The sequence below is a fragment of the Cervus elaphus genome, chromosome 9, assembly GCF_910594005.1.
Source record: "Cervus elaphus chromosome 9, mCerEla1.1, whole genome shotgun sequence".
Lineage (NCBI taxonomy): Eukaryota > Metazoa > Chordata > Mammalia > Artiodactyla > Cervidae > Cervus > Cervus elaphus.
The window spans coordinates 18,028,231-18,052,432 of record NC_057823.1 but is presented as its reverse complement, the minus strand read 5'-3'; the positions used below and the strand labels follow the sequence as shown (position 1 = coordinate 18,052,432).

General features: G+C 50.5%; 1 protein-coding gene across 9 annotated transcripts in view; it reads right to left on the bottom strand.

Annotated features, from left to right (window-relative positions):
* Positions 1-24,202, bottom strand: part of SMARCA4 (SWI/SNF related, matrix associated, actin dependent regulator of chromatin, subfamily a, member 4) — a 91,061-nt gene that overhangs the window by 58,516 nt on the left and 8,343 nt on the right. For 7 of the 9 annotated variants that reach the window (XM_043911544.1, XM_043911546.1, XM_043911547.1 and 4 more), the window contains exons 2-11: positions 15,057-15,309; positions 12,842-12,974; positions 11,566-11,946; positions 11,159-11,257; positions 10,019-10,277; positions 7,901-8,027; positions 6,852-7,025; positions 5,336-5,509; positions 3,931-4,098; positions 3,789-3,839 (exon numbers count right to left, since the gene is read on the bottom strand). In XM_043911544.1, coding sequence (XP_043767479.1) covers positions 3,789-3,839; positions 3,931-4,098; positions 5,336-5,509; positions 6,852-7,025; positions 7,901-8,027; positions 10,019-10,277; positions 11,159-11,257; positions 11,566-11,946; positions 12,842-12,974; positions 15,057-15,278 — 1,788 coding nt within the window. In that variant the 5' untranslated portion in view covers positions 15,279-15,309. The remainder of the gene's footprint in view (positions 1-3,788; positions 3,840-3,930; positions 4,099-5,335; positions 5,510-6,851; positions 7,026-7,900; positions 8,028-10,018; positions 10,278-11,158; positions 11,258-11,565; positions 11,947-12,841; positions 12,975-15,056; positions 15,310-24,202) is intronic. The other 2 variants (XM_043911545.1, XM_043911552.1) reach the window with 1 other exon arrangement.

Here is a 24,202-nt window from a genome sequence, read left to right as displayed (position 1 = left end):
GTCACTACATTCACATTTCATGTTACCATTTTTTCACCAAGGAGAAGTATTGCATTTATGATTCAAAGCAAGCAAGCAATAGCCACATCTCTAATATGGTGACATTAAAAAGAGTCAGGTGGGACTTCCCTGGCCGTCCAGTGGTTAAGAATCTGCACTTCCAATGCAAAGGGTGTGGGTTCAATTCCTGGTCGGTAACTAAGATCCCACATGCCTCTTGGCCAAAAGCCAAAACATATAACAGAAGTACTGTAACAAATTCAATAAACACTTCAAAAATGATCCACATTAAAAAGAATAAATAAATCTCACAAGTAAATAAATAAAAAGGGTATGGTGAGGGTAATAAATAAATAGAGTGAAGCTGGAAAAACTAAGATATAGCACCAGGTGGAGGGGAAAAGAAAACCTCCAGGAGGCTTGTGTATGGAAGATATCCCAGAGCAAACACACCCATGATTACTCAAGGCTTCCCTCTGGGAAGGGGTTTGGAGGAGGGATTAAGGGAGAGGGTAAAAGACACACCTTTTATGTGCACATCTCACATCTTTCACACAGGAGTGTGTCAGGCGAGAATGGCTGCCTTCAGGAGGCAGAGAGGAATGTTCTGGAAGAGATGGATGTGTGGGGATAGTAGCCCCTCTCTAGGGGGCCTCTTTGCATGGTTCTGACTTTGGGACCAGGCTAATAATTCACATAATAAATAAATAAGTAAGGAGTAAATGAGGAGTCAAGTGGCCCAGTAGTAAAGAATCCCCCTGCCAATGCAGGAGACATAAGAGACATAGGTTCAATCCCTGGGTCGGGAAGATCTCCTGGAGGAGAAAATGGCAACCCACTCCAATATTCTTGCCTGGGAAATGCCATGGACAGAGGAGCCCGGTGGGCTACATACAGTCCATGGGGTCGCAAAGAGTCAGACACAACTGCGGAACTGAGCATACATGCACACAAATAAATAAAACCAACAAGGATTGGGGGGAACCTCGCAACTGGGAGGACCAAGGGGAGGACTAATCTTCTGAACAAAGGATCTGAAGCACATACTTACAAAATAATAATAATTTATATACTTGGGTGTGCGAGGTCTTGGTTGTGGCATGTGCGGTCTAGTTCCCTGACCAGGGATCAAACTCAGGCCCCCTGCATTGGGAGCACGGAATCTTAGCCACGGGAAGTCCCTGGAGCATATATTTTAAATTGAAAACAAACACTGACCGCCGTTAGCCACTCTGAATGTACTTCCTGCGCCTTCTAGGACTGTGCAAATAAGGGATTGTGGCAGACAGGAGTCGGTTTGGGGCTATTATAACATGGGCAGGGAGGAGAGAAAGAAGCCAGGGTATTGGATTAGACTGGAGGTATCAGTGCAACTGCAACATTTTTAGTTTATATAACTAGTTAATATATGTAACTAGCAAAGTGGATGTGCATGCATACACACATCTATTTCCTAGATCTGTCCGCTGAGAGGGCCCCACAAGAATGAAACCTCAGTAGCAATGAGTACACGTAGATCATGGTTTCCAAATATTCTTTTCTGATGAAAGGAGTCAGGGCTCCTTGGAGAAATGGCTGAGTTCAGGAGGGAAAGCAGATGAGCCCAGGGCCGTTCTGGTGTGTGAGGAAATCAGAATGCCCTCAGAGAACAATGGGGCAGAGGGACACAGGAGGTAAGGTGAATGGGTTCCCACTGGCCCAAACTGGAACAGTCTTGAGCATCAAAATATATAATGATAGTGCAAGATTAAACCAAGTAAATCCATTAGACTAAATAAGAATCCATGAGTCAGTACCAGGGGTTGGCAAACTATGGCCCATGAGCCAAATAAAAAAGAACGGAAGGCTACATCCATCAGCAGAGGAATGGATAAAAAGAATGTGGTGCAGGGCTTCCCTTGTGGTCTAGTGGCTAAGACTCCACTTGCCAATGCAGGACACACAGGTTCGGTCCCCAGTCCAGGAAGATAGCACATGTCATGGGGCAACTAAGCCTGTGCACCTCAACTACTAAGCCCCTGCTCTAGAGCCTGTGCTCTGCGACAAAAGAAGCCACTGCAGTGAGACGCCTGTGCATTGCAACTGGAGAGTAGGCCCTGCTCGCCACAACTAGAGAAAGCCCCAATGCATCAAGTAAGAGCCAATGCAGCCAAAAATAAAATAAAATTTTAAAAAAGACAGACAATAACATGTATTGATAAAGGTGTGGAGAAACCGGAACCCTTACAATAACACATTACTGATATGGGGAAAAAAAAGATGTAGTACATACATATAACAGAATACTATGCAGCCATAAAAAGGAATGAAATAGTGCCATTTACACAGACATGGACGGACACAGAGATTGTCATACAAAGTGATGTAAGTCAGAAAGAAAAATCCTGCATATTAATGCATATATGTGGAATCTAGAAAAATGGTACTAATGAAATTTATGTGCAAAGTAGAAATAGTGACACAGATGTAGACAACAAATGTATAGATACCAATGAGGGAAGAGAGGATTTGGGATGGATTAGGGGATTGAGGTTGACACATATACACTACTATGTATAAAATGGACTTCCTAGGTGGTAAAGAACCTGCCTGCCAATGCAGGAGATGTAAGAGACACAGGTTTGATACCAGGGTCAGGAAGATCCTCTGGAAAAGGAAATGGCAACCACTCCAGTATTCTTGCCTGGAGAATCCCATGGACAGAGGAGTTTGGTGGGCTGCAGTCACATGGTCGCCAAGAGTCAGACACGACTGAAGTGACTTATCACAGCACACATGTATAAAATAGATAACTAATGAGAACCTGCTATAACACAGGGAACTCTACCAAATGCTCTGAGCTGACCTAAATGGGATACAGCAGAAACTAACACAACACTGTTAAGTGACACTCCAAGATTTTTAAAAAAAGGGAGATTTTCCCTTCTTGCAGAAAGCCAACTAATACATACAGAAGGAATACTGACTGGAGAAATCACCATCTTGCAACTATTATGGCAAAAACTAATACAGACAAACACAATGGATGCTGAAACAGTGGGTGGAGGTCTGAGGCATTATAGTATCTTCACATAGTCTTGAGTATCTCCCCAGAAGGTACTTCCAATCACTACAGCTGGAGACGCCTAGGCTGACACCAAGGGATCAAGGTCAACATCACCAGTGAGGGAAGAAATCTACGCCACACACTCCTCATGTGATGCACGGAGAAGGACCCTGCGTCACTCCAGGGTTTCCTGCTGCTGTGAAGGACACCGGAAGGTCAACTGTGAGACCGTGCAAGGGCTGTGGATCAGATGACCACACTGCGTCAGTGTCCATCTCCTGGTTTTGACTGCTGCACACTTATGGCAAAGAGCAGCTTTGTTTTTGGGATGTACACAGAAACACACAGAGGAGCAGAGTGCCATCGTGCTGGCATCTGACTCTCAAATGGCTTATAAAAAATGAATATGAATGGTGGGAATGTGGGCGATGAACACACAAAGGTTCTCTGTAGTGTTCTTACACCTCTCCCGGGAGTCTAAAATTTTAAAGAAAGAACTGAGAAATAAGTAACAGCCTGTGAGCAGAAAAAGCCCCAGAAGGAAACACACCCACGAGTGAACGATGTGCTCTCTGCGGAGTGGGGGCGAGGAAGAGTGGGAGGTGGCAGGGGACCGACGGGGACTCTTACCGGCACCATATACTTTCATAAGTTCAGAACGAGAAAAACTTTAAGGGTGAAATCGACCTAACTTCCAGGGATGGGCTGGTAGGTCCACAAGAAGAAACCCCTGGTTCCTCACCTCACCATCAGGTCCGATCGCAGGCGTCTGTCCTTCAGCATTTTCTGCCTTCTGGAAGGGAAGAGAGCCACAGTCACCCCCGATGGAGAAGGCTAAGGTACATGCCCACACACAGCCACTCCACCCTCACCAAGAGGCGCACCTTCTTTTTCTTCTTCTTCTTCTTCTCCTTGGCGACCTGGGCGGCCTTGTGCTGCCGCACCAGCTCCGTGAGGTTAGCTACGTATTCATCTGTCTGCTGCAGGAGGTAGGCCAGGCGTTTGTCCTTCTTCTGGTCAATGAGTTTTCGGTAACCCTCCTCGTCCTCAGCCTGCGGAAGCCGGCGGTTATGGTGGAAGCTCGTGACTCGCCCATCCACCAGCACCCAGGGCGGCCAACAGACTCAGAAGCCTGTGGGGTGTTGTTAACCAGTGGCTGGACCCACATTTAGGAAGTGCTGAGCTCATGGCCTACACTATGCTCTATTCATCCCCTTCACATCACTATGGACTCCCCTTCAGAACGTCCTTAATTCCCAACCCCACCAGGCCCCACACGGTCCTGCTGGACAGACACGGTCCTGCAGGAGCCATTTAAAAGGCCCATCTTGGGACTTCACTGGCGGTCCAGCAGTTAAGACTCTGCTCTTCCACTGCAGGGAGTGTGAGTTCGATCCTTGGTTGGGGAACTATGATCCCACATGCCATGAAGTGTGGCCAAACTAAGATTGGGGAGGAAAAAAGCGCCATCCCCTCTGTTCACAAAGACACCCAAATTCCAACCATTTTCTCCACCTTTTCCAAACCACTTCTCTCCCACCTGGCTTTCTGAGAAGACATCGGACCACACTGTCCTCCTCTAGCTCACAGCCTCCCTTTCGGGGTCTGAATTAAATCCGAAGCCCTTCATGGCCTGCCAGGCCCCCATGACTACCGCTGGGACTCCAACCTCACTGCCCTGAAGCACACTGTTCCAAGGGGTACTGACTGAGCCCCACACATGGCTTCCTCCTGCCTCGAGTCTATGCTCTTGGCTCCCCTCTGTGCTGGGAGGCACACCCCCCCAGATCTCTGCAGTCGTGGGTCAGGCCCACCCTGCCTGGAACACCCAGTTAATCCCCACTCCCTGGTTCTGCTTCGTTCTCCGCTGTGCACTTCTCACCCCCAAAACCATCCTGTCTGTCTCTGTGGGCACCTGTCTCTCTAGGGCCAGCATGACCCCATCAGGGAAGGGACCGTGTCCTCCTCACCACTGTGGTCCCTGTCCGGGCACCAGGGCTGCCAATATTGGCCCAATCAGTGAACCCTCCGTGAATAATAGGTGGTTAGTGCAAAGGGGTGGGGAGGTGGGCACACACTAGGTGGCTGTCCCACTAGGGGGCAGCGCCACCTCCAGTTTTCAGAGACCACAGAGCAGCAAGAGGTCACTGACAGCGTGGCCAGGCAAAGAGCTGGAGCCAGGTCTTTCGGACTCCCAAATCCTTTTCCTCTCTGTGCTGCCTCTAACACTGAGCAGCTCCCGACCCCGGCGCCCCCCGGAAGAGACCGGGCGGCCACAGCCGACGGTACCATGAGCCTCCGCATCCTCTCCTTCTCGATTCGCTCGTTCTCCTTCTTCTGCTCCCGCTCCGTGTTGGCGTGGTACGTGGCCACCGCCTTGGTGAGCTTCTGGATTTTGCCCGTGACCGACCTGTGATATTCCTTGAAATCCTTGGCATGCTGAAGAATGCTGTTGAGGTATTCCTGCAGGGCACAGAGAAGAGCCGACTGACTACGGGACCTTGCCCCAAGGGAGACGAAACTCCAAAGCGGGCTTGGTGAAAATCAAGGGGATGCGATCAAAGTGATCCTGCGACACTGCCTGCCGACAAGGTCCACCACTCTCTGTGGGGACCGTGTAGTGAGAAGGGCCCCCCTCCAACCCCGCCTCAGCAGACCGGGCAATCGCCCTGGCTGGGACAACGTGGCGGGGCCCACCGACCACTGCACAATGTGCCCCCGTGCCCTCCCCATCCACACCATCGCTGCGAGGCATGTAAGGAAGACGGCAGAGACGGGCACCAAAATTCAAGTCCAAGAATGCCTAGCTCAGCGTCACTTTTAACAGTGGGAAGTGGAGAATATGCTGTGTCCCAAGACAGGGAAATGGTTTCATAAACCACTGAATGTTGAGCACTCGGAGACAGAAAACAATGTAGACATTAAAAATCATGCTTCAATAATACTTTCAACAGGTCAACATGTCTATATATTTTTTAAAGACAGCTATTTAACCTTTGACTACTGTGTATATATAGTGGGGAAAAAAAGATTGCAATGATATATACCAAGAAGTTAACAGTGGTTAACGCTGAATGTTGACTTTTTGTTATTTTAAACTATGCCAATAATAGACGCTGTTTGGAGAAAAACTTTAGAAAATACAAATATTTTTACATTAAGTAAAACTAAAAACATAAATATAAATGTAAACAGACAGAATCATACCAAACCCTGCTTGAATGGAGAGTCTGGTCTCCCTGACAGAACCTGTAACAACCTCAGTCAGACACTCCCTCTGCTCAGACCCCTCCGTGGCTGCCACCTCACTCCGAGCACAAGCCCAAGTGGTCCCCCCTGCCACAAGGCCCCACACGCTAGTCCCATCACCCCCCTTTCCTCACCTCCTCCCTCCTCCACCCACGCTCCCGCCACTCTGACTACACAGAACACTGGGGTGCCTTCCAACCCCAGGGCCTTTGCATCTTCCCCTGTCATCCACACATCCGTGTGGCTCCTCCCTCAGGTCTCTGCTCAAACCTCTCCTTCTCGCGGAGGCCCTCTCTGAACGACCATCCTGTGTGAACGGCTCCTCCATCTGTCTATCCCCATGTCCTGTCTCCTGATACCCTATTAACTCCCCAAACGTCACATGTGCATTTGATTACAGCCCATCTCCCCGACTGTCTTTACTGGTTTTGTTCACTGAAGTACTCTCAGCGCTGAGAATACTGTTATGATGAACAGAGACACACGCAGACAGCGTGTGGAGAGAAAAACGGGGACCCCACAGTGCAGGGCCGACAACCGCACCCCAGGGACGCACCTGGTGCTTCTGCCGGCGCTTGCGCTCCTGCTCGATCTTCTGCTGCTTCTCCAGCTTCTCGGTGATGCGGGCCTCGCGCAGGGACTGCCGCTTGCTGCGCTTGTAGGCCTTGGCGTTGAGGGCCGTCTCCAGGGCTGTGTCCCTCCTCATGCACACCACCACCTCCTGCCGCAGCTTCGGGAAGGAAGGGGAGAAATTGGCAACAGGTATAATTCGGTGATGCCCACGTGCCTCCACAATGCAAACCGGGCAGTGGGCCGCCACACCCAGGAGGACCCGAGCACAGACACATGCGTGGAGAGGACCTGAGGGGCGGGGGAGGGCGCTAGCAGGCACCCACAGTGCAGGGGACGGCTGCCCCTGGACACCCAGAGAGCCTCTCACGTCCTCAGGTCTCCAGCTTTGCCCTCCCTCAACTACACACAAAAGTTCTTACTGGTCATCCAAAAGCAAAGGACTCTCAGAAATAGACCCACCCAAGCCCCCTGCTGCAAGCTGGCCACAGCCACCTTAAGGAAGGCCCACACTTGCTCATTCCAATAGCAGGACGTGGAGAGGAAGGGGGGACAGTGGGTGAGTGAGTGTGAGGGGGAGCACTGTGCTTAAGGGTCAGGGTACACTTCATAACTGTCCCAGGGACTTCCCTGATGGTCTGCTGGCTGGGTATCTGCCTTGCAATGCAAGATACACAAGCTTGATCCCTGGTCAAGGAACTAAGATTCTACGTGCCTTGCAACAACTAAGCCTGCAACCACAGCTATCAAGCTCTCGAACCACACTTAGAGACCTCACAAGCCACAACTACTGAGTCGGCACACTCTGGAGCCCACATGCCACAACTACTGAGCTTGTGCGTAACAACGAAGATCCCAAGTGATGCAACGATGATCCTGCATGCCACACTAAGACTCAACGCAGAGAGAGACAGAGAAAGAAAGATTAAAAAAAAAAAAAAAAACAAACTGCCCAGTAAGCATCTCTCTGAATCTGAGCATCAGTATTGGCAGGAAGGGTCTCTTCCTAACCCCAGAGCCCACGCCTGCGCCCACCTGCCTCTGGAAGTTCAGCAGTCTGAGGGCCTTGAGCTCGATGGTAGCTTTGGTTCGCAAATCCCCGGCCAGGGACCCGGGAAGGTTTTCAAGTTCCTGAATTCGGTGTGCGATGCGAGCCTGCAGCCTAGGGTGTGAAGATGGAAAAAAATGACCCATGACGTGAGGTCTCACCGGTTTACAGGGAACCCCCCTGGTTCCCTTTCTTGAAAGCCAGAGCCTCAAAAGAATCCTCCTCAGCGGAGTCAACACTAGTTCTGAGACAGGAGAGGGCAGAGAAAAGGACGCACACAACACAGACTGCATAGCGGAGGGCAGCCAGAGTCCCAGGAGCCGCAGCAAACAGGAAACCTGAGAGGACAGAGCCGGCTTCTGGCATTTCAGCAGTGGGAGCGAGTCTCTGGAGTCAGGCGGGCCGGGGCCTCCATCCCCGCCCTAGAAACCTACTCAGCTATGAAGTGGGGAGACCCCTCAGAGCAACCCTACAGGCTTGGTCTCAGGTTCAAACGGGGGACTTCCCTGGAGGTGCAGTTGTTAAGACTCTGTGCTTCCACTGCAGGAGGCACAGGTTCGATCCCTGGTTGGGGAACTAAGATCTCACATGCTGCATGGTACAGCCGAAAAAAAGAAAAAAGCAGGGGTAGAGCATAAAGTTCCAATGGAATAACACCTATATTTTCACACATTTATTTATCGAGCATCTACTGTATGCCAGGGACCACTCGAGGTGTGGGGCTTCAGCACTAAATAAGACTAACAAGGGCACTTGGCTGCTCTCACCGAGTTCGTAAGTTTATCAGGAAGAAAAGCCATAAAGAAATTAAAAAATTAAGTTATCTACGGCTATTCCAAAGAAGTACTTTGAAGAAGGGGCTGGAAATGAGGGGTGTGGGAGACAAGAGTCTCTACCACATGGAGGCCTTGGCAATAAAGTTTAAATAACCGCAAGCAGTCATGCACAGGATGTGCAAAGGCCCCGGGGCAGGAACGAGTCTAACCTGTTAAACAGAAAGAGGAACCAGGCGAGTCAAGGAGGTGAGGACAGAGCACTGGGCAGGGGCTAAAGAGAAAAGGATTGCAAAATTGATAATGGGAAGCCAGTTTTAACCCAAGAAACAGATGTAATCTAAGTTAACTGAGAAAACAGACTGCACAGGCAAGGCCGAGAGCACGGAGGCTGGGGAGGAGGTGCAGACCAGTTGGCAGGGTGAACAGTGCTGGGGGAAAAGAAGCTGAGAGAGTTCACCAAGGGGACACAGCAAGCAAGGATCAAGGTCCCATGGTCCGTTTGGTGCTGGATGGGAGGCACACGGGAACAAAGACAGAAGGGAGACAGGGGCCATCTGGACAGGCCATCTTTAAGCCATTCAGATGGAGCAGGAGGGCAGGCACCCGGGCCCAGGGGCTGGAGCTCCAGGGCTCATCACAGCTGGAGATGCTCTTCAAAGACTGTTATTAAGCTGAGTCACTGATGTTTCTGGGGATTTGCGGTGAATGAGGCAAGGCCCCCTCCCCGGACAGAGCTGCCATTACCCAGGGAGGCCAGCCCTGAAGAGGTTACAAACACAATGGAGAAACGGTGGGAATGTGAGGTGTTCAGGGAGTGAATTTCAGGCACCCTCAGCACTGTCGGACAGGGTGATACAAATCTATACTGTGTGCCAGGCCCCTCACATAGTGCCCAGTGCCCAGGAGGCCAGGGCAAGGCAGACGACAGTGAGTGACATCCAGAAATGTCCACCGCAAAGCTCTCCAGGAGACTTTTTGAATGCAGATGAGCCAAAAGTTGGGATAGGAGGGGAGAACCAGGCATGTTCATTCCAACATGTATCTATCTGTACAACGTCCATGGAGGACGGTACTGCAGAATCTATGAAACTTCCACGTGCGCATAAATCCCCTGCACCCAAACCGAGCCGTGTGCACACATTTATTCTGACACACATGGGGTTTCTCTGCAAGGATGCACACACATCAGGGAACCAGAAGGCTGGGGACCAAGGCAGGAGGGGGACGCTGGCTGCATACCCCACTGGCCTTTAGAGCTGAGCACCACCATCAGTGCGTGTCAGAGCTGACGGGGTTGGGGGGCACCCCTGGCTGGTGGCAGAACCTCACCTGTATTCCCGCTCTTGCAGGATCTCCACAGGGTCCAGGCCCCGCGGCTTCTGGATCGGGGTGATGCGGCTCTGCTTCTGGTGGAGCGGCACCATGGGGGCAGGCTGGGCTGGCTGCCCCGGTGACTGCGTCTGGGGCGGCATCACAGGGGAGGCAGCGGGCGGGACAGCAGGGGGTGCGGGTGACGGGCGCCCTGTCGGCTGTGGGGGTATCAGCTTCTGAGGTGTGCTCGTGGGGGCAGCAGCATTCGCCATAGGTCCTGGAGGGAGACAGGAAACAGGCCACCACGTCGAGTCCCAGGTCAGCCTCGGGAGGAGATGAAGAGCCTGTTGGGCACTGACTGCCCTGGGGACAAGCTCGTCCTGAGGCTGACACGGGCCGGGCAGCTTCCCAGCCCCCCAGCCCTCACTGCCCCACGACTCCTCACTCAAGGTCTGGCTCCCTCTTCCTTCTCGAGGTCTCAGCCTGCACATCCTTTCCCCAAAGCCCTTACTGGTCCAGGGGCCAACCTGGGGTGGTTATGGGGTGAGCCTGCCTTTCACCCACCCCAGCTGCAGCAGAATCCGATTTACGGGACTGGCTCTTCAAGGCCCATCACTGATCCTCAGGCCCGAAGAGGACAGGAATGAGTCTGTTTTATCCACAGCCTTGACCTCACAGGCGTGACCCTCAAATAAGTACTAACTATATCTTACACCGAACACCGGGGTGACAAAACCCTGAGTCTCCCCGCCCTCCAGCCTGCCTCCCACAGCTCTGGGGGCATTTTCAGGAGGGAAGGGGGCTGGCCGTGACCTGTAGGCTCAGGGCACCACATCCTGAAGGATGATGTCTGCTCTGCAGCCTCTCACTTGAGTCGCACAGTGGACTCATTCCTTACTCTCCCTCTCTTCCTGCTACTGGCTCAGAGACCCCAGGATCATTGTGACCCAGAAGACAAGGGTGGGTAGGTAGAGAGGAATGGGACCAAACCCAAGGCTCTGGGAGCCAAGCAAGGCCAGGTAAGACTCAAAGACGGCAGAAGCAGCAGACGTGTCCCCAGCCTACTTTCTCTGACCGGGCTTATCTCAGGGTCTGCACAGTATGAACTCAACGTGGGAGTCAGGGCACAGACGTGTCAGCAGGACAGAGGGAACTCACCTTCAGGCCAGGGCTTGGGAGGCCCTCCGGGGGGCTGGCCGGGCATCCCAGGAGGCACGCCTGAGGGTCCTGGAGGGGGCATGTTGGGCCCTCCCATACCTACACGCAGGGAGAAACAGACCAGAGAATAGAACGTGTCCTGTGTTTATATCTGTACCCGGCCCTGCACCCTGCCCCCACCATGGGCAGCCCTGGCTCCAGGGGACACATCCCACAAGGAGCCCCTTGGTGTGGGCACCGGAGTAGACAAGGGAGCTAGAGAAACACCATTTGTCACAACAGCAGCCCCGGTGCCAGGGAAGCCAATGGACAGCAGAGCCCAGACCTGCCAATGCACATGTCCACATTCCTATCTGTTGGCTCTGAGACCCCTCCCCATCCCAAGTGCCAGGGGCGCTGGGCCCTACCATGAGGCCTGCTGTAATTTGGAGGTGCTGGTCCAGGGCTGGGCCCGGGCCCTGTTGCAGACACGGAGGGTGGAGGTAGAGCTGGCATCTGTGGCTGCATCCCGGGCATCGGCCGCTTGCCCTGCACGGCCATCTGCAGGTGGTCAGGCAGGGGCTGCCCCCGGGCCAGCATCTTGTAGGCCATGATCTGCGCTCTGAGCTGGTGCAGCTGGTTCTGGTTGAAGGGTGTTGGGCCCCGGTTCTGCTGCCCCAAAGCCTGCGGGTCGGCACCATCCAGCGGGGCCCCTCCGGGCCCAGACGACATCTGTGGGCCCGAGGATGGGCCGCTAGCTGGAACCGGGCTGGAGGCGTGCTCGGAGCCTCCCAGGGGCGAGGGGTAACCTGTAGGGAGACATGGGCCTGGGTGGTCACTTGGCAACACATACCCAGTGATTTTTAAGGAAAAGATGGGGCCCAGCTTACACTGGCCCCTAACCTGAGACAAGGACACCCAAATGACTTTGTACTCATGATTCAAACAAGAGATGCCCAGAGGGCACATGCTTGCAGCCTGGTTGGCAGCCTGTACAGAGCTTGGTTCAGCCCACTTAATAACTTGCCAACGATTAAAGCAGAGGTGACACAAATATCCAGGCTTTCTCTGGGCCCGCCCCTCTGCCCCTCGCCTTGGGCAGGTCCACTCCCCTCACTTCCCTTACCTGCAGAGCCCCTGAGCTTCCCGCCCCATTGACAGGAAGCCACCCCCATTCAGCAAAGAAATAGCCCAGCCCCGCCCCCTCCTGAGGTTCTGACTCAGCAGGTCTGAAGCAGGGACCAGGCGTCTGCTTTCTCTTTCCTTTTTCAGCTGCGTCATAAAACTTGAGGGATCTTAGTTCTCCAGATCAAGAAGTAAGGATCGAACCCAGAGCCCCAGCAATGGAAGTCCCAACCACAGGACTGCCAGGGAATTCCCAGAGTCTACACTCCTAATACGTTCCTGGATGACACCAGAGCCACTGTCCTGAGGACCCTGTCCGGCCCAGCCCTTGTCTAACACCTGGCATGGAACACGGTTTCATCCCACCAGTATCCACTCTCCTGGGGCTGCTCTGGGACAAGACGGCCTGAACAGGGCACAGCTAAGCCCAAGCTCAACAGCCCTCCATGACAGGGTGCACCACAAGGCTCAACTGTCCTGGGTCCTCGGAATCCATCTATGGGTGACTTCTTTAGGAAAGTGACCTCGGGACTTCCAGAGGGCGACAAACATGAGGAAAGAGGAGAAGGGAAACCATACCTTGGGAATGCTGGTCCATGGGGCTTGGCGGGGGCCCCATGCCTGCATGGCCCCCTGACCGCATCCCCATCCCCTTCATCTGGGTGTAGCGGGGGTCATCCGACATGCCCTTCTCATGCATGGACTCCATTGGCTGCAAGAGTGGACAACAAGGCAGGGTCAGCAAGGGGGCATGGGAAGAGACAGCACAGAAACGCACTGCACGAGAGAAGTTCAAGGTCACTGAAAACGTGCATCCAAAGTCACTGGGCACTTACTGAGCTGCCATGGCCAAGACGTGGTCCTGATGCCTACTTAGGTGTCAAGGCACATGCGTGAAATAACGCCAGTAATGGGACCTGCAGACTGGTGATACAGAGGCAAGGGCACAGCTGGACGAGGACACCAGGGGGCGGTGGGGGACAGTTTCTGATGGCCCAAATCTCACAAGGGAAGCACAAGCAGAGCTCCCGGTCAGGAGCGGTTCTAGCCATCACAAGAAGACCTTGTGACCACAGGGACCCTCTAGCCCAGGAGACTGTAAATCAGAGACAGGCAGTAACTCCTGCCCACAAGGTATGGTAGCAATAGTCAAAAGTCCTCACTAATCCCAGATTGGCCTCCTGCCTGCCAGCTGGGAGGGGGCCGTTTATAACATCCTTCTGCCCCTCCTAGGAGACATGATCTCCTAGACATGATCACCAAGATCAGATCTTGGTGGGACAGAATCACACAGCCTCCCTCCTGATGCTCAGCACCAAGCACTCCCCCCAAGGAATGGCTGGCAAAGTGGGCGTCTTCCGAGACCCTCCCAGGCTCAGATGCCAATGTCCAGCTCTCTGGTCTAAGAGGGGGCCCGGCAAAGTCAGCCACAGCTCAACGTGTACCGTGAAAGGAGGAGGAGGAAAAGACACGGGCCAAGAGCAGAGGGCCAGCTTCCCAACCAGAAGCAGCGTGGGGCCCTTGGGATGCTGAGCAGACCCCTGGGTGGGGCCTGCCCTCTGCCCCTTCTCCCCTGGGCTGGGGGAGCTGAGAGACAGGCTCCCCTCCCCCAGGGCAGGCGCTCTCTGCAGGCAGGGGAAGGGGCGGGGACCACCAAACCTCAGCTCTTGGGCCAGCCAGACACATGGCAGGCATCTGAGAGATGTGTCAGGTATCCAGGGAGAAACAAAATACAGAAGAGAACGGAGAAGAAACGGGCCCCCGCTGCACTGGGGGCAGCGGTCAGAGAATCATCAACAGCTTTCTAGGAAATGAGCAGACAGATACTGTACCCAAGTTAACAGAAACAGATGAGTGATGGGGAGGGTGGAGGGGGATCACCTCACTGCGCTGGAGTCAGCGAGAGCCGAAGGGATGAGATGGCTCTGCCACCAACTCAGCGACCGTCCCTCTGAGACCCTACTTCCTCATCTGCAAAACGGGCACGATACATACCTGCACCTGATGGGCTGGCAGGAGGGGACTAAGTGAATGGGGTACGAACACATGCACAGCCTGGCAGGGAAGCCGGAGGGGTAGGCAGAGACCCCTCGTCCCCAGGCCTTGTGTCTTCTACTGTGACAGCCACCTGTGACCCCAGATGCTTGAAAAAGGCACCTTTTCCTTTAGATGCTTTTTATCCATAAGAGAGTATTTCCTCATTTCCTCCAACCGCCTCCCAGGAATACAAAGGAAGAGGAAAATTACATGTGTGAAAAGAGGTTTTCCTCATCTCACTGGCTAAAGCATCCTTGATGCGCTCAGGTGAGTGGTCAGGACAATGACACCCAAGTACAGGATCAAGCGGGGACAGAGGGCACTGGCTGCGGTGCTCCGTGAGTCACTCAGGCAAGCCAAGCAGTCCGAGTGCAGGTAACCACGGGCCGTAGGCCGTCTTTCAGGATTTGGACACTTTTATTCATTAATAAGGCTTCCCTTGTAGCTCAGATGGTAGAGACCCGGGTTCGATCCCTGGGTCGGGAAGATCCTCTGGAGAAGGAAATGGCAACCCACTCCAGTACACTTGCCTGGAAAATCCCATGGACAGAGGAGCCTGGCAGGCTACAGTTCATGGGGTCGCAATGAGTCAGACACGACTGAGCGACTTCACTATTCATTAATAAAACAACAGGCGAGCGAGACCCAGGGTTAGGACAGCTGCCAGCTCGCAGTGGGGCTCAGGACGTACTGCGCACCCTCCCGGCCCTGCGCGCGTGGACCCAGCTGGTGGGGCCGAGGGCCCGCAGCTCCCTACCTTGTGCATCTGGTGCATGTTGTCCTGAGGGTACCCTCCAGGGCCCTGGGTCGGGATGGGGTGTCCTGCCGAGGGAGGCCCTGGGCTGGGTCCCATGATGCTGTGGGCGGAGCCAGGGGAGGGGCCTGGGCTGGGGCCCAACATGGCTCCCGGGGAGGGGCCTGGGCCGGGAGAAGGGCCTGGCCGAGGAGTTCCGCCCAGGGCTGGGTCCGGTGTGGACATCTTCACAGGAGCTGCGGACAGTGGTCTCCTGCTGGGAAAAAAGTCCTGGTCAGTGTGGGGGTCACAGCCCCTGCTTGGGTGGGTCACAGCAGGTCCAGGACGATCACACACGGTCAGGTCAGAGCCTCTGACAGGCACTGCCCAACCACCCAGTCCTTTCTCCTCCATTCCTCTCCGAGCAGATGATAGTCAGACACCCAAAAAACCCAAGTGCCCTGAGGAAGGGGTGGGACCCAGGAGGTGGGGCAGCAGGTGACAGATACTGCCTGACCCCCCTGGTAGCTTTCTAGTTATAAGAGAGGGCGCGTCTCAGGGAAGTGCTGACACACCCTTCACGCCCTCGGAATGCTTGCTCATCTTTCCATTTAAGAAAAAAGAGGTGCGTGACTGAGGCTCAAAGCCTTTGCCGGCAACATCATCTGACTGGACCTTCATCAATTCAACTAAAACAAATATTCATGGCAAGGAATGCTGGTTTCAACTTAATTCAGTGAGACCAAGTTTCCTTTAAAATAAATGAATTTAAGTTTTAAAAGTAGGCTCCTTTAAAGAGCCTACATAACTAATGGCATAATTACATAACTAACTACATTAACTAGTGGCAAATTACATAACTAATGGCACTCTGGCATCTCAAATACCTCAAAAGTGATATTCAGGACTTCCCTGGTAGTCCAGTGGCTAAGACTCCACGCTTCCAGTGCACAGGGCCTGGGTTCAATCCCTGGTGAGGGAACTAGATCCCACATGCAGCAACTAAAACCCAGTGCAGTCAAATAAAAAGAAAAAATTTTTTTTAATTTAAAGTGATACTCAAGGGCTGCAAACTAAAACCTGATACCCAGAAGTATGACCCAGAGCCTCCACAAGATCCAAAAATCAGCCCCAAAATTCCTAATGTGAGCTAAGTCATGATTCCTTTGACTGGTCTGTGAGCTGATCAATTTTATAAGGGCTTTCTATAGTAAGGGTTCAATTTTCAATCTGTTGTGCAGTTACATGACCTTAAGTAAGATTCTCTTTAATGTAATAACCCCTTTCCTGATGATAGAGTAAGGCATTCTCAGTGCTAAAATCTGGAAAATACAAAAAGAACACAGAAACGTAAAATCACCAATCAACCCACCAGACTCAGAGGTTTTGTGTCTGCTGGCCCTGCAGACAGCAAGAAACAGCCCTGCCCTCTTACCCTCCCAGGAAGGTGGGCTGAGGGGTATCTGGGGAGGGAGGGCTGCAGCTCCGCAGAGCCCCCCAGAGCTGTGACAACAGAGCCCTCAAAGGAGGGCGGGCTGACTGGTGCTGCCCCCGGGACCCCGCCACACTCCAGGGCTTCTCCTTCGAGGCTGCTCCACACACCGGCAGACGCTCGCTCTGCAGGACTACTCAGCACATTCCAGGCACGGTTTCCCTTCAGAGAATCTCACCTAGGACCCTTTTCATCATTTAGTAGTCTTCAAGATGCAAATTCTAGAGGTTCAATCAAGTTTCCTGGGCCTGATGCATCCTGTTATTTTAAAGTCCCCCTCTAGCTTTTTACTTTGTTTAACTGCAATATAGTTAATTCAGTGTTGTGTTCCTTTCTGCTGCACAGAATCATTTTGCTACAGCAAAATGAATTGGCAGAGTCAACCAGTGGATATGCACATATACACATATCCACATTTTTCTAGATTCTTTTCCCATGAAGGTCAGGCTTCCCTGGTGGCTCAGTGGTGAAGAATCTGCCTGACAAAGTAGGAGACTCCGGTTTGATCCCTGGGTCGGGAAGGTTCCCTGGAGAAGGGAAAGGCTACCCACTCCAGAATTTTGGCCTGGAGAATTCCATGGACTGTATAGTCCATGGGGTCGCAAAGAGTCAGACACGACTGAGCAACTTTCACTTTCACTTAAACTTTACTAGGCTCTCCTGATTTCAAGGATAAATCTTGAAAAGGTACAGGAATATTTTGGGGGATGCTTTAAACATGCTTTACTTTACTTTTTAATATTTTGGCCACAACACACGGCATGGCATGTGGGATCTTACTTAGTTCTCTGACCAGGGATCGAACCCGTGCCCGCTCCTTCTGGCAGTATGGAGTCTTAAACACTAGACCACCAGGGAAGTCCCAGTACAGGAATATTTTTAATTTTCCTGATTTTTTTTTAAAAAAAGGTCTTCCTGTGAAAGGTGGGGGTATATCTTCCTGGATAACAGATCAAAAGCCCATACTTCTTCACTCCAGTTTCACAACTAAGTAACGGGAACAAAGAGGATGAGAAATCTCGGCAGAGCCAAATACCTCCCCCTGCCTGTGAACACACCCAACAAATGAGCAAACACTCCTCCATTCTGCCTGCATCCCTGGTCTCCTCCAGAGCTCCAGGAGCCTTTGAGATGAACTTTAAATACACCCAACAGGAGTGTCAGAGAACATGCTCACAATCCCTTCCCCACACATCCCAAACCCAATATGCTCAAGGAAAAATCAAACTTTATTTTCTTTTTTTTTAAAATCAAACTTTAAAAAAACAGAAGACAAATTCGAGACCAATTCATTTGGAAGCAAAATCTGAGATGATTCAAAAAGACCTGTACTCGGAAAACTCTAAGACACTAATGAAAGAAACTGAGGGACTTTCCTGGTAGTTCAGGGATTAAGAATCCGCCTGCCAGTGCACAGGACACAGGTTCAATCCCTGCTCCGGAAAGATTTCACATGCCACCATGAGCCCATGCGTCACAACTTCTGAAGCCCATGCACCCTAGAACCTGCCTGTGCTCCGAAATGAGAAGCCCGCAATGAGAAGCTGCAATGAGGAGCCCGCAAACTGCAACTAGAGAACAGCCTTTGCTTGCGCAACTAGAGAAAGCCCGTGCAGCAATAAAGACCCAGCACAGCCAAAATAAATAAACAGAAATCTCATACACACACACACAAAAGAATGAATGAAACCGAAGATGACACAAATAGAAAGATACACTGTGTTCGTGGACTGCAAGAATTAATATTGTTAAAATGATCAAACCTCTCAAGGCAATCTACAGATTCAATGCAATCGCTATCACAATACCCATGGCATTTTTTTTTTACAGAACTAGAACAAATAATTCTAAAATTTGTATGGAAATACCAAAGACCCCAAATTACCAAAGCAATCCTGAAAGAAGAATGGGGCTAGAGGTATCATGCTCCCTGATTTCAGACTGTTCTACAAAGCCAGAGTAATCAAGAGCATGGCACCGGCACAGAAACAGAGATCAACAGAACAGAATAGACAGCTCAGAAACAAACCATGCAACGATGGTCAGTTAATCTACAACAAAGCAGGCAAGAATACATGCAGGAAAAAAAATACACACCCAAATGCTCACAGCAGTATTGTTTACGGTAGCCAAGACTTGGGAGCAACATAAGTGTCCACCAACAGATGAACAGAGCTATAGTCTAGACAATGGAATATTACCCCACCATAAAAAAAAAAAAATGAAACTTTGCCACCTGCAACATGGATGGACCTGGCAGGTATTCTGCTTAGTCAATTAGGAGAAAGACAAATACTCTATGTTATCACTTACATATGGAACCTAAAAATAAACCAAATGAATATAACAAAACAGAAACAGACTCACAAATACAGAGAACAAACTGGTGGTTACCAGTGGGAAGAGATGAAGGAGGAGGGGCAAGAGGCAGGTAGAGGATGAGGAGGTACAAAACAGTACGTATAAAATGAACTACAAGGATATATTGTACAGCACAGGGAATAATAGCCAATATTTTATGATAACTTTAAGTGGAGTACAATGTAGAAAAACGTCTGTATCACAATGTTGTTTATCTGAAACTAATGGAACATTGTAAATCAACTATATCTCGGACTTCCCTGGTGGCACCGATAGCAAAGAATCCACCTGCAATGAGAGAGACCTGGGTTTGATCCCTGGGTTGGGAAGATCCCCTGGAGAAGGGACTGGCTACCCACTCCAGTTTTCTTGCCTAGAGAATCTCATGGATAGAGGAGCCTGTACAGTCCATGGGCTCACAAAGAGTTGTACATGACTGAGCAACTAAGCATGCACACACACACACACAACTATCAGTTCAGTTCAGCCGCTCAGTTGTGTCCGACTCATTGCGACCCCATGAATCGCAGCACGCCAGGCCTCCCTGTCCATCACCAGCTCCCGGAGTTTACTCAAACTCTGCCCATCGAGTCGGTGATGCCATCCAGCCATCTCATCCTCTGTCGTCCCCTTCTCCTCCTGCCCCCAATCCCTCCCAGCATCAGGGTCTTTTCCAATGAGTCAACTCTTCGCATGAGGTGGCCAAAGTACTAGAGTTTCAGCTTCAGCATCAGTCCTTCCAATGAACACCCAGGACTGATCTCCTTGCAGTCCAAGGGACTCTCAAGAGTCTTCTCCAACACCACAGTTCAAAAGCATCCATTTTTCCGCGCTCAGCTTTCTTCTCAGTCCAACTCTCACATTCATACATGACCACTGGAAAAACCATAGCCTTGACTAGACGGACCTTTGTTGGCAAAGTAATGTCTCTGCTTTTTATTTTTTTATTTTTTTCTCTGCTTTTTAATATGCTATCTAGGTTGGTCATAACTTTCCTTCTAAGGAGTAAGCGTCTTTTAATTTCATGGCTGCAATCACCATCCACAGTGATTTTGGAGCCCAAAAAAATGAAGTCTGACACTGTTTCCACTGTCTCCCCATCTATTTCCCATGAGGTGATGGGACCAGATGCCATGATCTTAGTTTTCTGAATGTTAAGCTTTAAGCCAACTTTTTCACTCTCTTCTTTCACTTTCATCTTTTTAGTTCCTCTTCACTCTCTGCCATAAGGGTGGTGTCATCTGCATATCTGAGGTTATTAATATTTCTCCCGGCAATCTTGATTCCAGCTTGTGCTTCTTCCAGCCCAGCGCTTCTCATGATGTACTCTGCATATAAGTTAAATAAGCGGGGCCTTGAGGTACTCCTTTTCCTATTTGGAACCAGTCTGTTGTTCCATGTCCATTTCTAACTGTTGCTTCCTGACCTGCATACAGGTTTCTCAAGAGGCAGGTCAGGTGGTCTGGTATTCCCATCTCTTTCAGAATTTTCCAGTTTATTGTGATCCACACAGTCGAAGGCTTTGGCATAGTCAATAAAGCAGAAATAGATGTGTTTTTTTTTTTTTTTTTTAGAAATAGATGTTTTTCTGGAACTCTCTTGCTTTTTTGATGACCCAGAGGATATTGACAATTTGATCTCTGGTTCCCCGGCCTTTTCTAAAACCAGCTATACCTCAATTAAAAAAAAAAAAAAAAAAATCTGGGACTTCCCTGGTGGCCTAGTGGTTAAGAATCCGCCTTGCAATGCACAGGACGCAAGTTCCAGCCCTGGTTGGGGAACAAAGATTCCACACGCCAAGGAGCAAACAAGCTTGCACACCGCAACTGCTGAGCCTGCGTGACACAACTAGCGAGTTTGTGCACCTCGACAAAAGACCCCACATACTGCAGCACAGATCACGCATGCTGTAACCAAGACCCAAGATAAACACTAAGGAAACAACGCAACCCACTGGGCATTGGTGCTCGTGCCACCCTCGGACACAGGAGGGCAGACCTACAGCATCACATGGGTGTGGAGTACAGGAAAAGGGAAGCAGGGAGCAGCCTTCCAGCCCTCGATGTGGCCTCTCGGGTCGTGGCATACTTGAAGGGTCCAGATCCTAGGTGCACAGCTGCACGAGTCCTAGGTCAGATACAGCACCTCCACGGCACTTGGTTCAAGCCGAGACCACCACCCTCCCAGCAGAATCCCTGTTCTGATTCTCTCACTGTAGGTTAGTTTCACCTGCTACTGAACTCCGTCTGAAAGGAGGGTCATACAGTTTACTTCTGCACAACGTCAGGTCTGGGAGGAGCATCCATGCTGTAGGGACAGCCATCAGGTCTCCTATTCCCGGACCCTGTGCTCCCAGGTTTTGGCTAGTACATGTAAAGCTGATGTGAACAATGTCAGTAGGTGGATGGAGGCGCACATTTTCCTTGTGCACGTGTCCAGGAGGGGAACTGCTTGTGGTAAGGGAGGCGTAATAACGTTAGCTTGACAGATATGGCCAGTTTTCCAAATTAGCAAAATAATCACATACACTGCCCTCCCTGCAGCAGCAGGGTAAGCATTCCAGTTCCTCTAATTCAACATTTGGTGCTGCCGGTCTTTTTAACTTGTAACCGTTCTGGTGAGTGTGTAATTGTATCTCATTATGGTTTTAATTTGCATTTCCCTTGTGACTAACGGTGTCACATCTTTTCATAGGCTCACTGGCCACCAAAAGATCCACTTTTATACAGGCTCTAAGTTTTCACTAACATTTTATTGGGGATAAGTGATTACAATTAATGTCTCTCAGTGATGAAGACAAGTTCTTAATTTTAATGATGTTCAATATATCAAGTGAAAGTCACTCAGTCATGTCTGATTCTTTGAGACCCCATGGACTACACAGTCCATGGAATTCTCCAGGCCAGAATACTGGAGTGGGTAGCCTTTCCCTTCTCCAGTTCTTCCCAACCCTGGGATCGAACATATGTCTCCCGCATTACAGGTGGTTCCTTTACCAGCTGAGCCACCAGGGAAGCCCAAGCCGGAATCAAGACTGCTGGGAGAAATATCAATAACCTCAGATATGCAGATGACGCCACCCTTACGGCAGAAAGCGAAGAACTAAAGAGCCTCTTGATAAAAGTGAAAGAGGAGAGTGAAAAAGTTGGCTTAAAACTCAACATTCAATGAAGATCATGGCATTCAGTTCCATCACTTCATGGCAAATAGGTGGAGAAACAATGGAAATGGTGACAGACTTTATTTTCTCAGGCTCCAAAATCACTGCAGATGGTGATTGCAGCCATGAAACTAAAAAGACACTTGCTCCTTGGAAGAAAGGATATGACAAACCTAGACAGCATACTAAAAAGCAGAGACATTACTTTGCTGACAAACATCCATCTAGTCAAAGCTACGGTTTTTCCAGTAGTCATGTACGGATGTGAGAGTTGGACTATAAAGAAAGCTGCATGCTGAAGAAATTGATGCTTTTGTACTGTGGTGTTGGAGAAGACTCTTGAGAGTCCCTTGGACTGCTAGGAGACCAAACCAGTCAATTCTGAAGGAAATCAGTCCCAAATATTCACTGGAAAAACTGATGCTAAAGCTAAAACTCCAACACTTTGGCCACCCGATGCGAAGAACTGACTCACTGGAAAAGACCCTGATGCTGGGAAAGACTGAAGGCGGGAGAAGGGGACAACAGAGGATGAGATGGTTGGATGGCATCACCGACTCAATGGATATGAATTTGAGCAAGCTCCAGGAGTTAAGTGATGGACAGGGAAGCTTGGCATGCTACAGTCCATGGGGTCACAAAGAGTCGGACATGACTGAGCGACTGAACTGAACTGAATATATCAAGTCTGTTCTTTTACAATTAATGGTTCTGGGGTTCTGTTTAAGAAATCTTTGTCTATCTGTGACAATGAGAAATAATGTATTTGTGGTCTCTACCTTTAGTTCTTGACAGAGTTCTTAAAACCCATGCAATTTCCTAAGTGATAAGGGTGATAAGAGCATCTTACACAGAGCTCCAAAATCCCTTAGAATTCCCTCAGAGACAGGACAGTCTTTGGTTCTAATGAGGCTACTCCAGGTGGGCTCCTGAATGACTTTAGGATGGAAGCTGGTCAGAAGGAAGATGTTAATAGTTTAGAAACTTCAGCTACATCCTCCAAGGAGGGGAGAGGAGCTGAAGACTGAGTTCATAGATCATGGTTATGTGATGAAGCACCAAAAACCCTAAACTACGGGGTTCACAGAACTTCAGGGCTGGTGAACACATTCATGTGCTAAGAGGGTGGTGCATCCCAACTGCATAGGGACAGATACTTCTGCACTCAGGACTTTTCTGGACCTCACTTTACGTATCTCTTCTGCTGGCTGTTCATCTGTAGCCTTTATAAACTGGTAAAAATAAGTAAGATTCCCTGGAGAAGGAAATGGCAACCCACTGCACTATTCTTGCCTAGGAAATCCTGTGGACAGAGGAGCCTGGGGGCTACAGTCCATAGGATCACAAAGAATCGGACACTACTTAGCAGTTAGACAACAGCAGCAGCAGCAGCAGCAAATTACCAAACTGGACAAAGGCATCAGGGGAATCCCTGTTTGTAACCAAGCTGGACAGGAGTGTGGATAACCTGGAAACCCACTCACTACTTGCCACTGGCATCTGAAGGGGCATTAGTCTCGTGGGACTGAACCCCTAACCCGTGAGGTTTCCACTAACTCGCGGTTAGTGTCAGAATTCAAATGAACTGCAGGACACCCGAATGGTGTCCACACAAACCTGGAGAACTATTTGGTGTGGGGAAAAAAAACATGTTTGGTGTCAAAAGTACTGTGAAGAGAGAAAGCAGGTTTTCCTTAACTGCTTCAAGGTCATGGAGATATAGAAAGAAAGGAATATTTCAAAATTCAGGGGAATTATGTTTTGCTTCTGTGTAACTATTACTAGTCACTATTATCGGAGAAGGCAATGGCACCCCACTCCAGTACTCTTGCCTGGCAAATCCCATGGACGGAGGAGCCTGTGGGCTGCAGTCCATGGGGTCGCTAAGAGTCGGACACGACTGAGCGACTGCACTTTCACTTTTTAGTTTCATGCATTGGAGAAGGAAATGGCAACCACTCCGGTGTTCTTGCCTGGAGAATCCCAGGGACGGGGGAGCCTGGTGGGCTGCTGTCTACGGTGTCGCACAGAGTCGGACACGACTGAAGGGACTTAGCAGCAGCAGCAGTGACTATTACTGAGGACACATCAGCCGCAAAGAAATCACGGAGAGGCTCCTTCCCTTGGCTGACTGTAGAACTTTGGAGGTCCACCTGC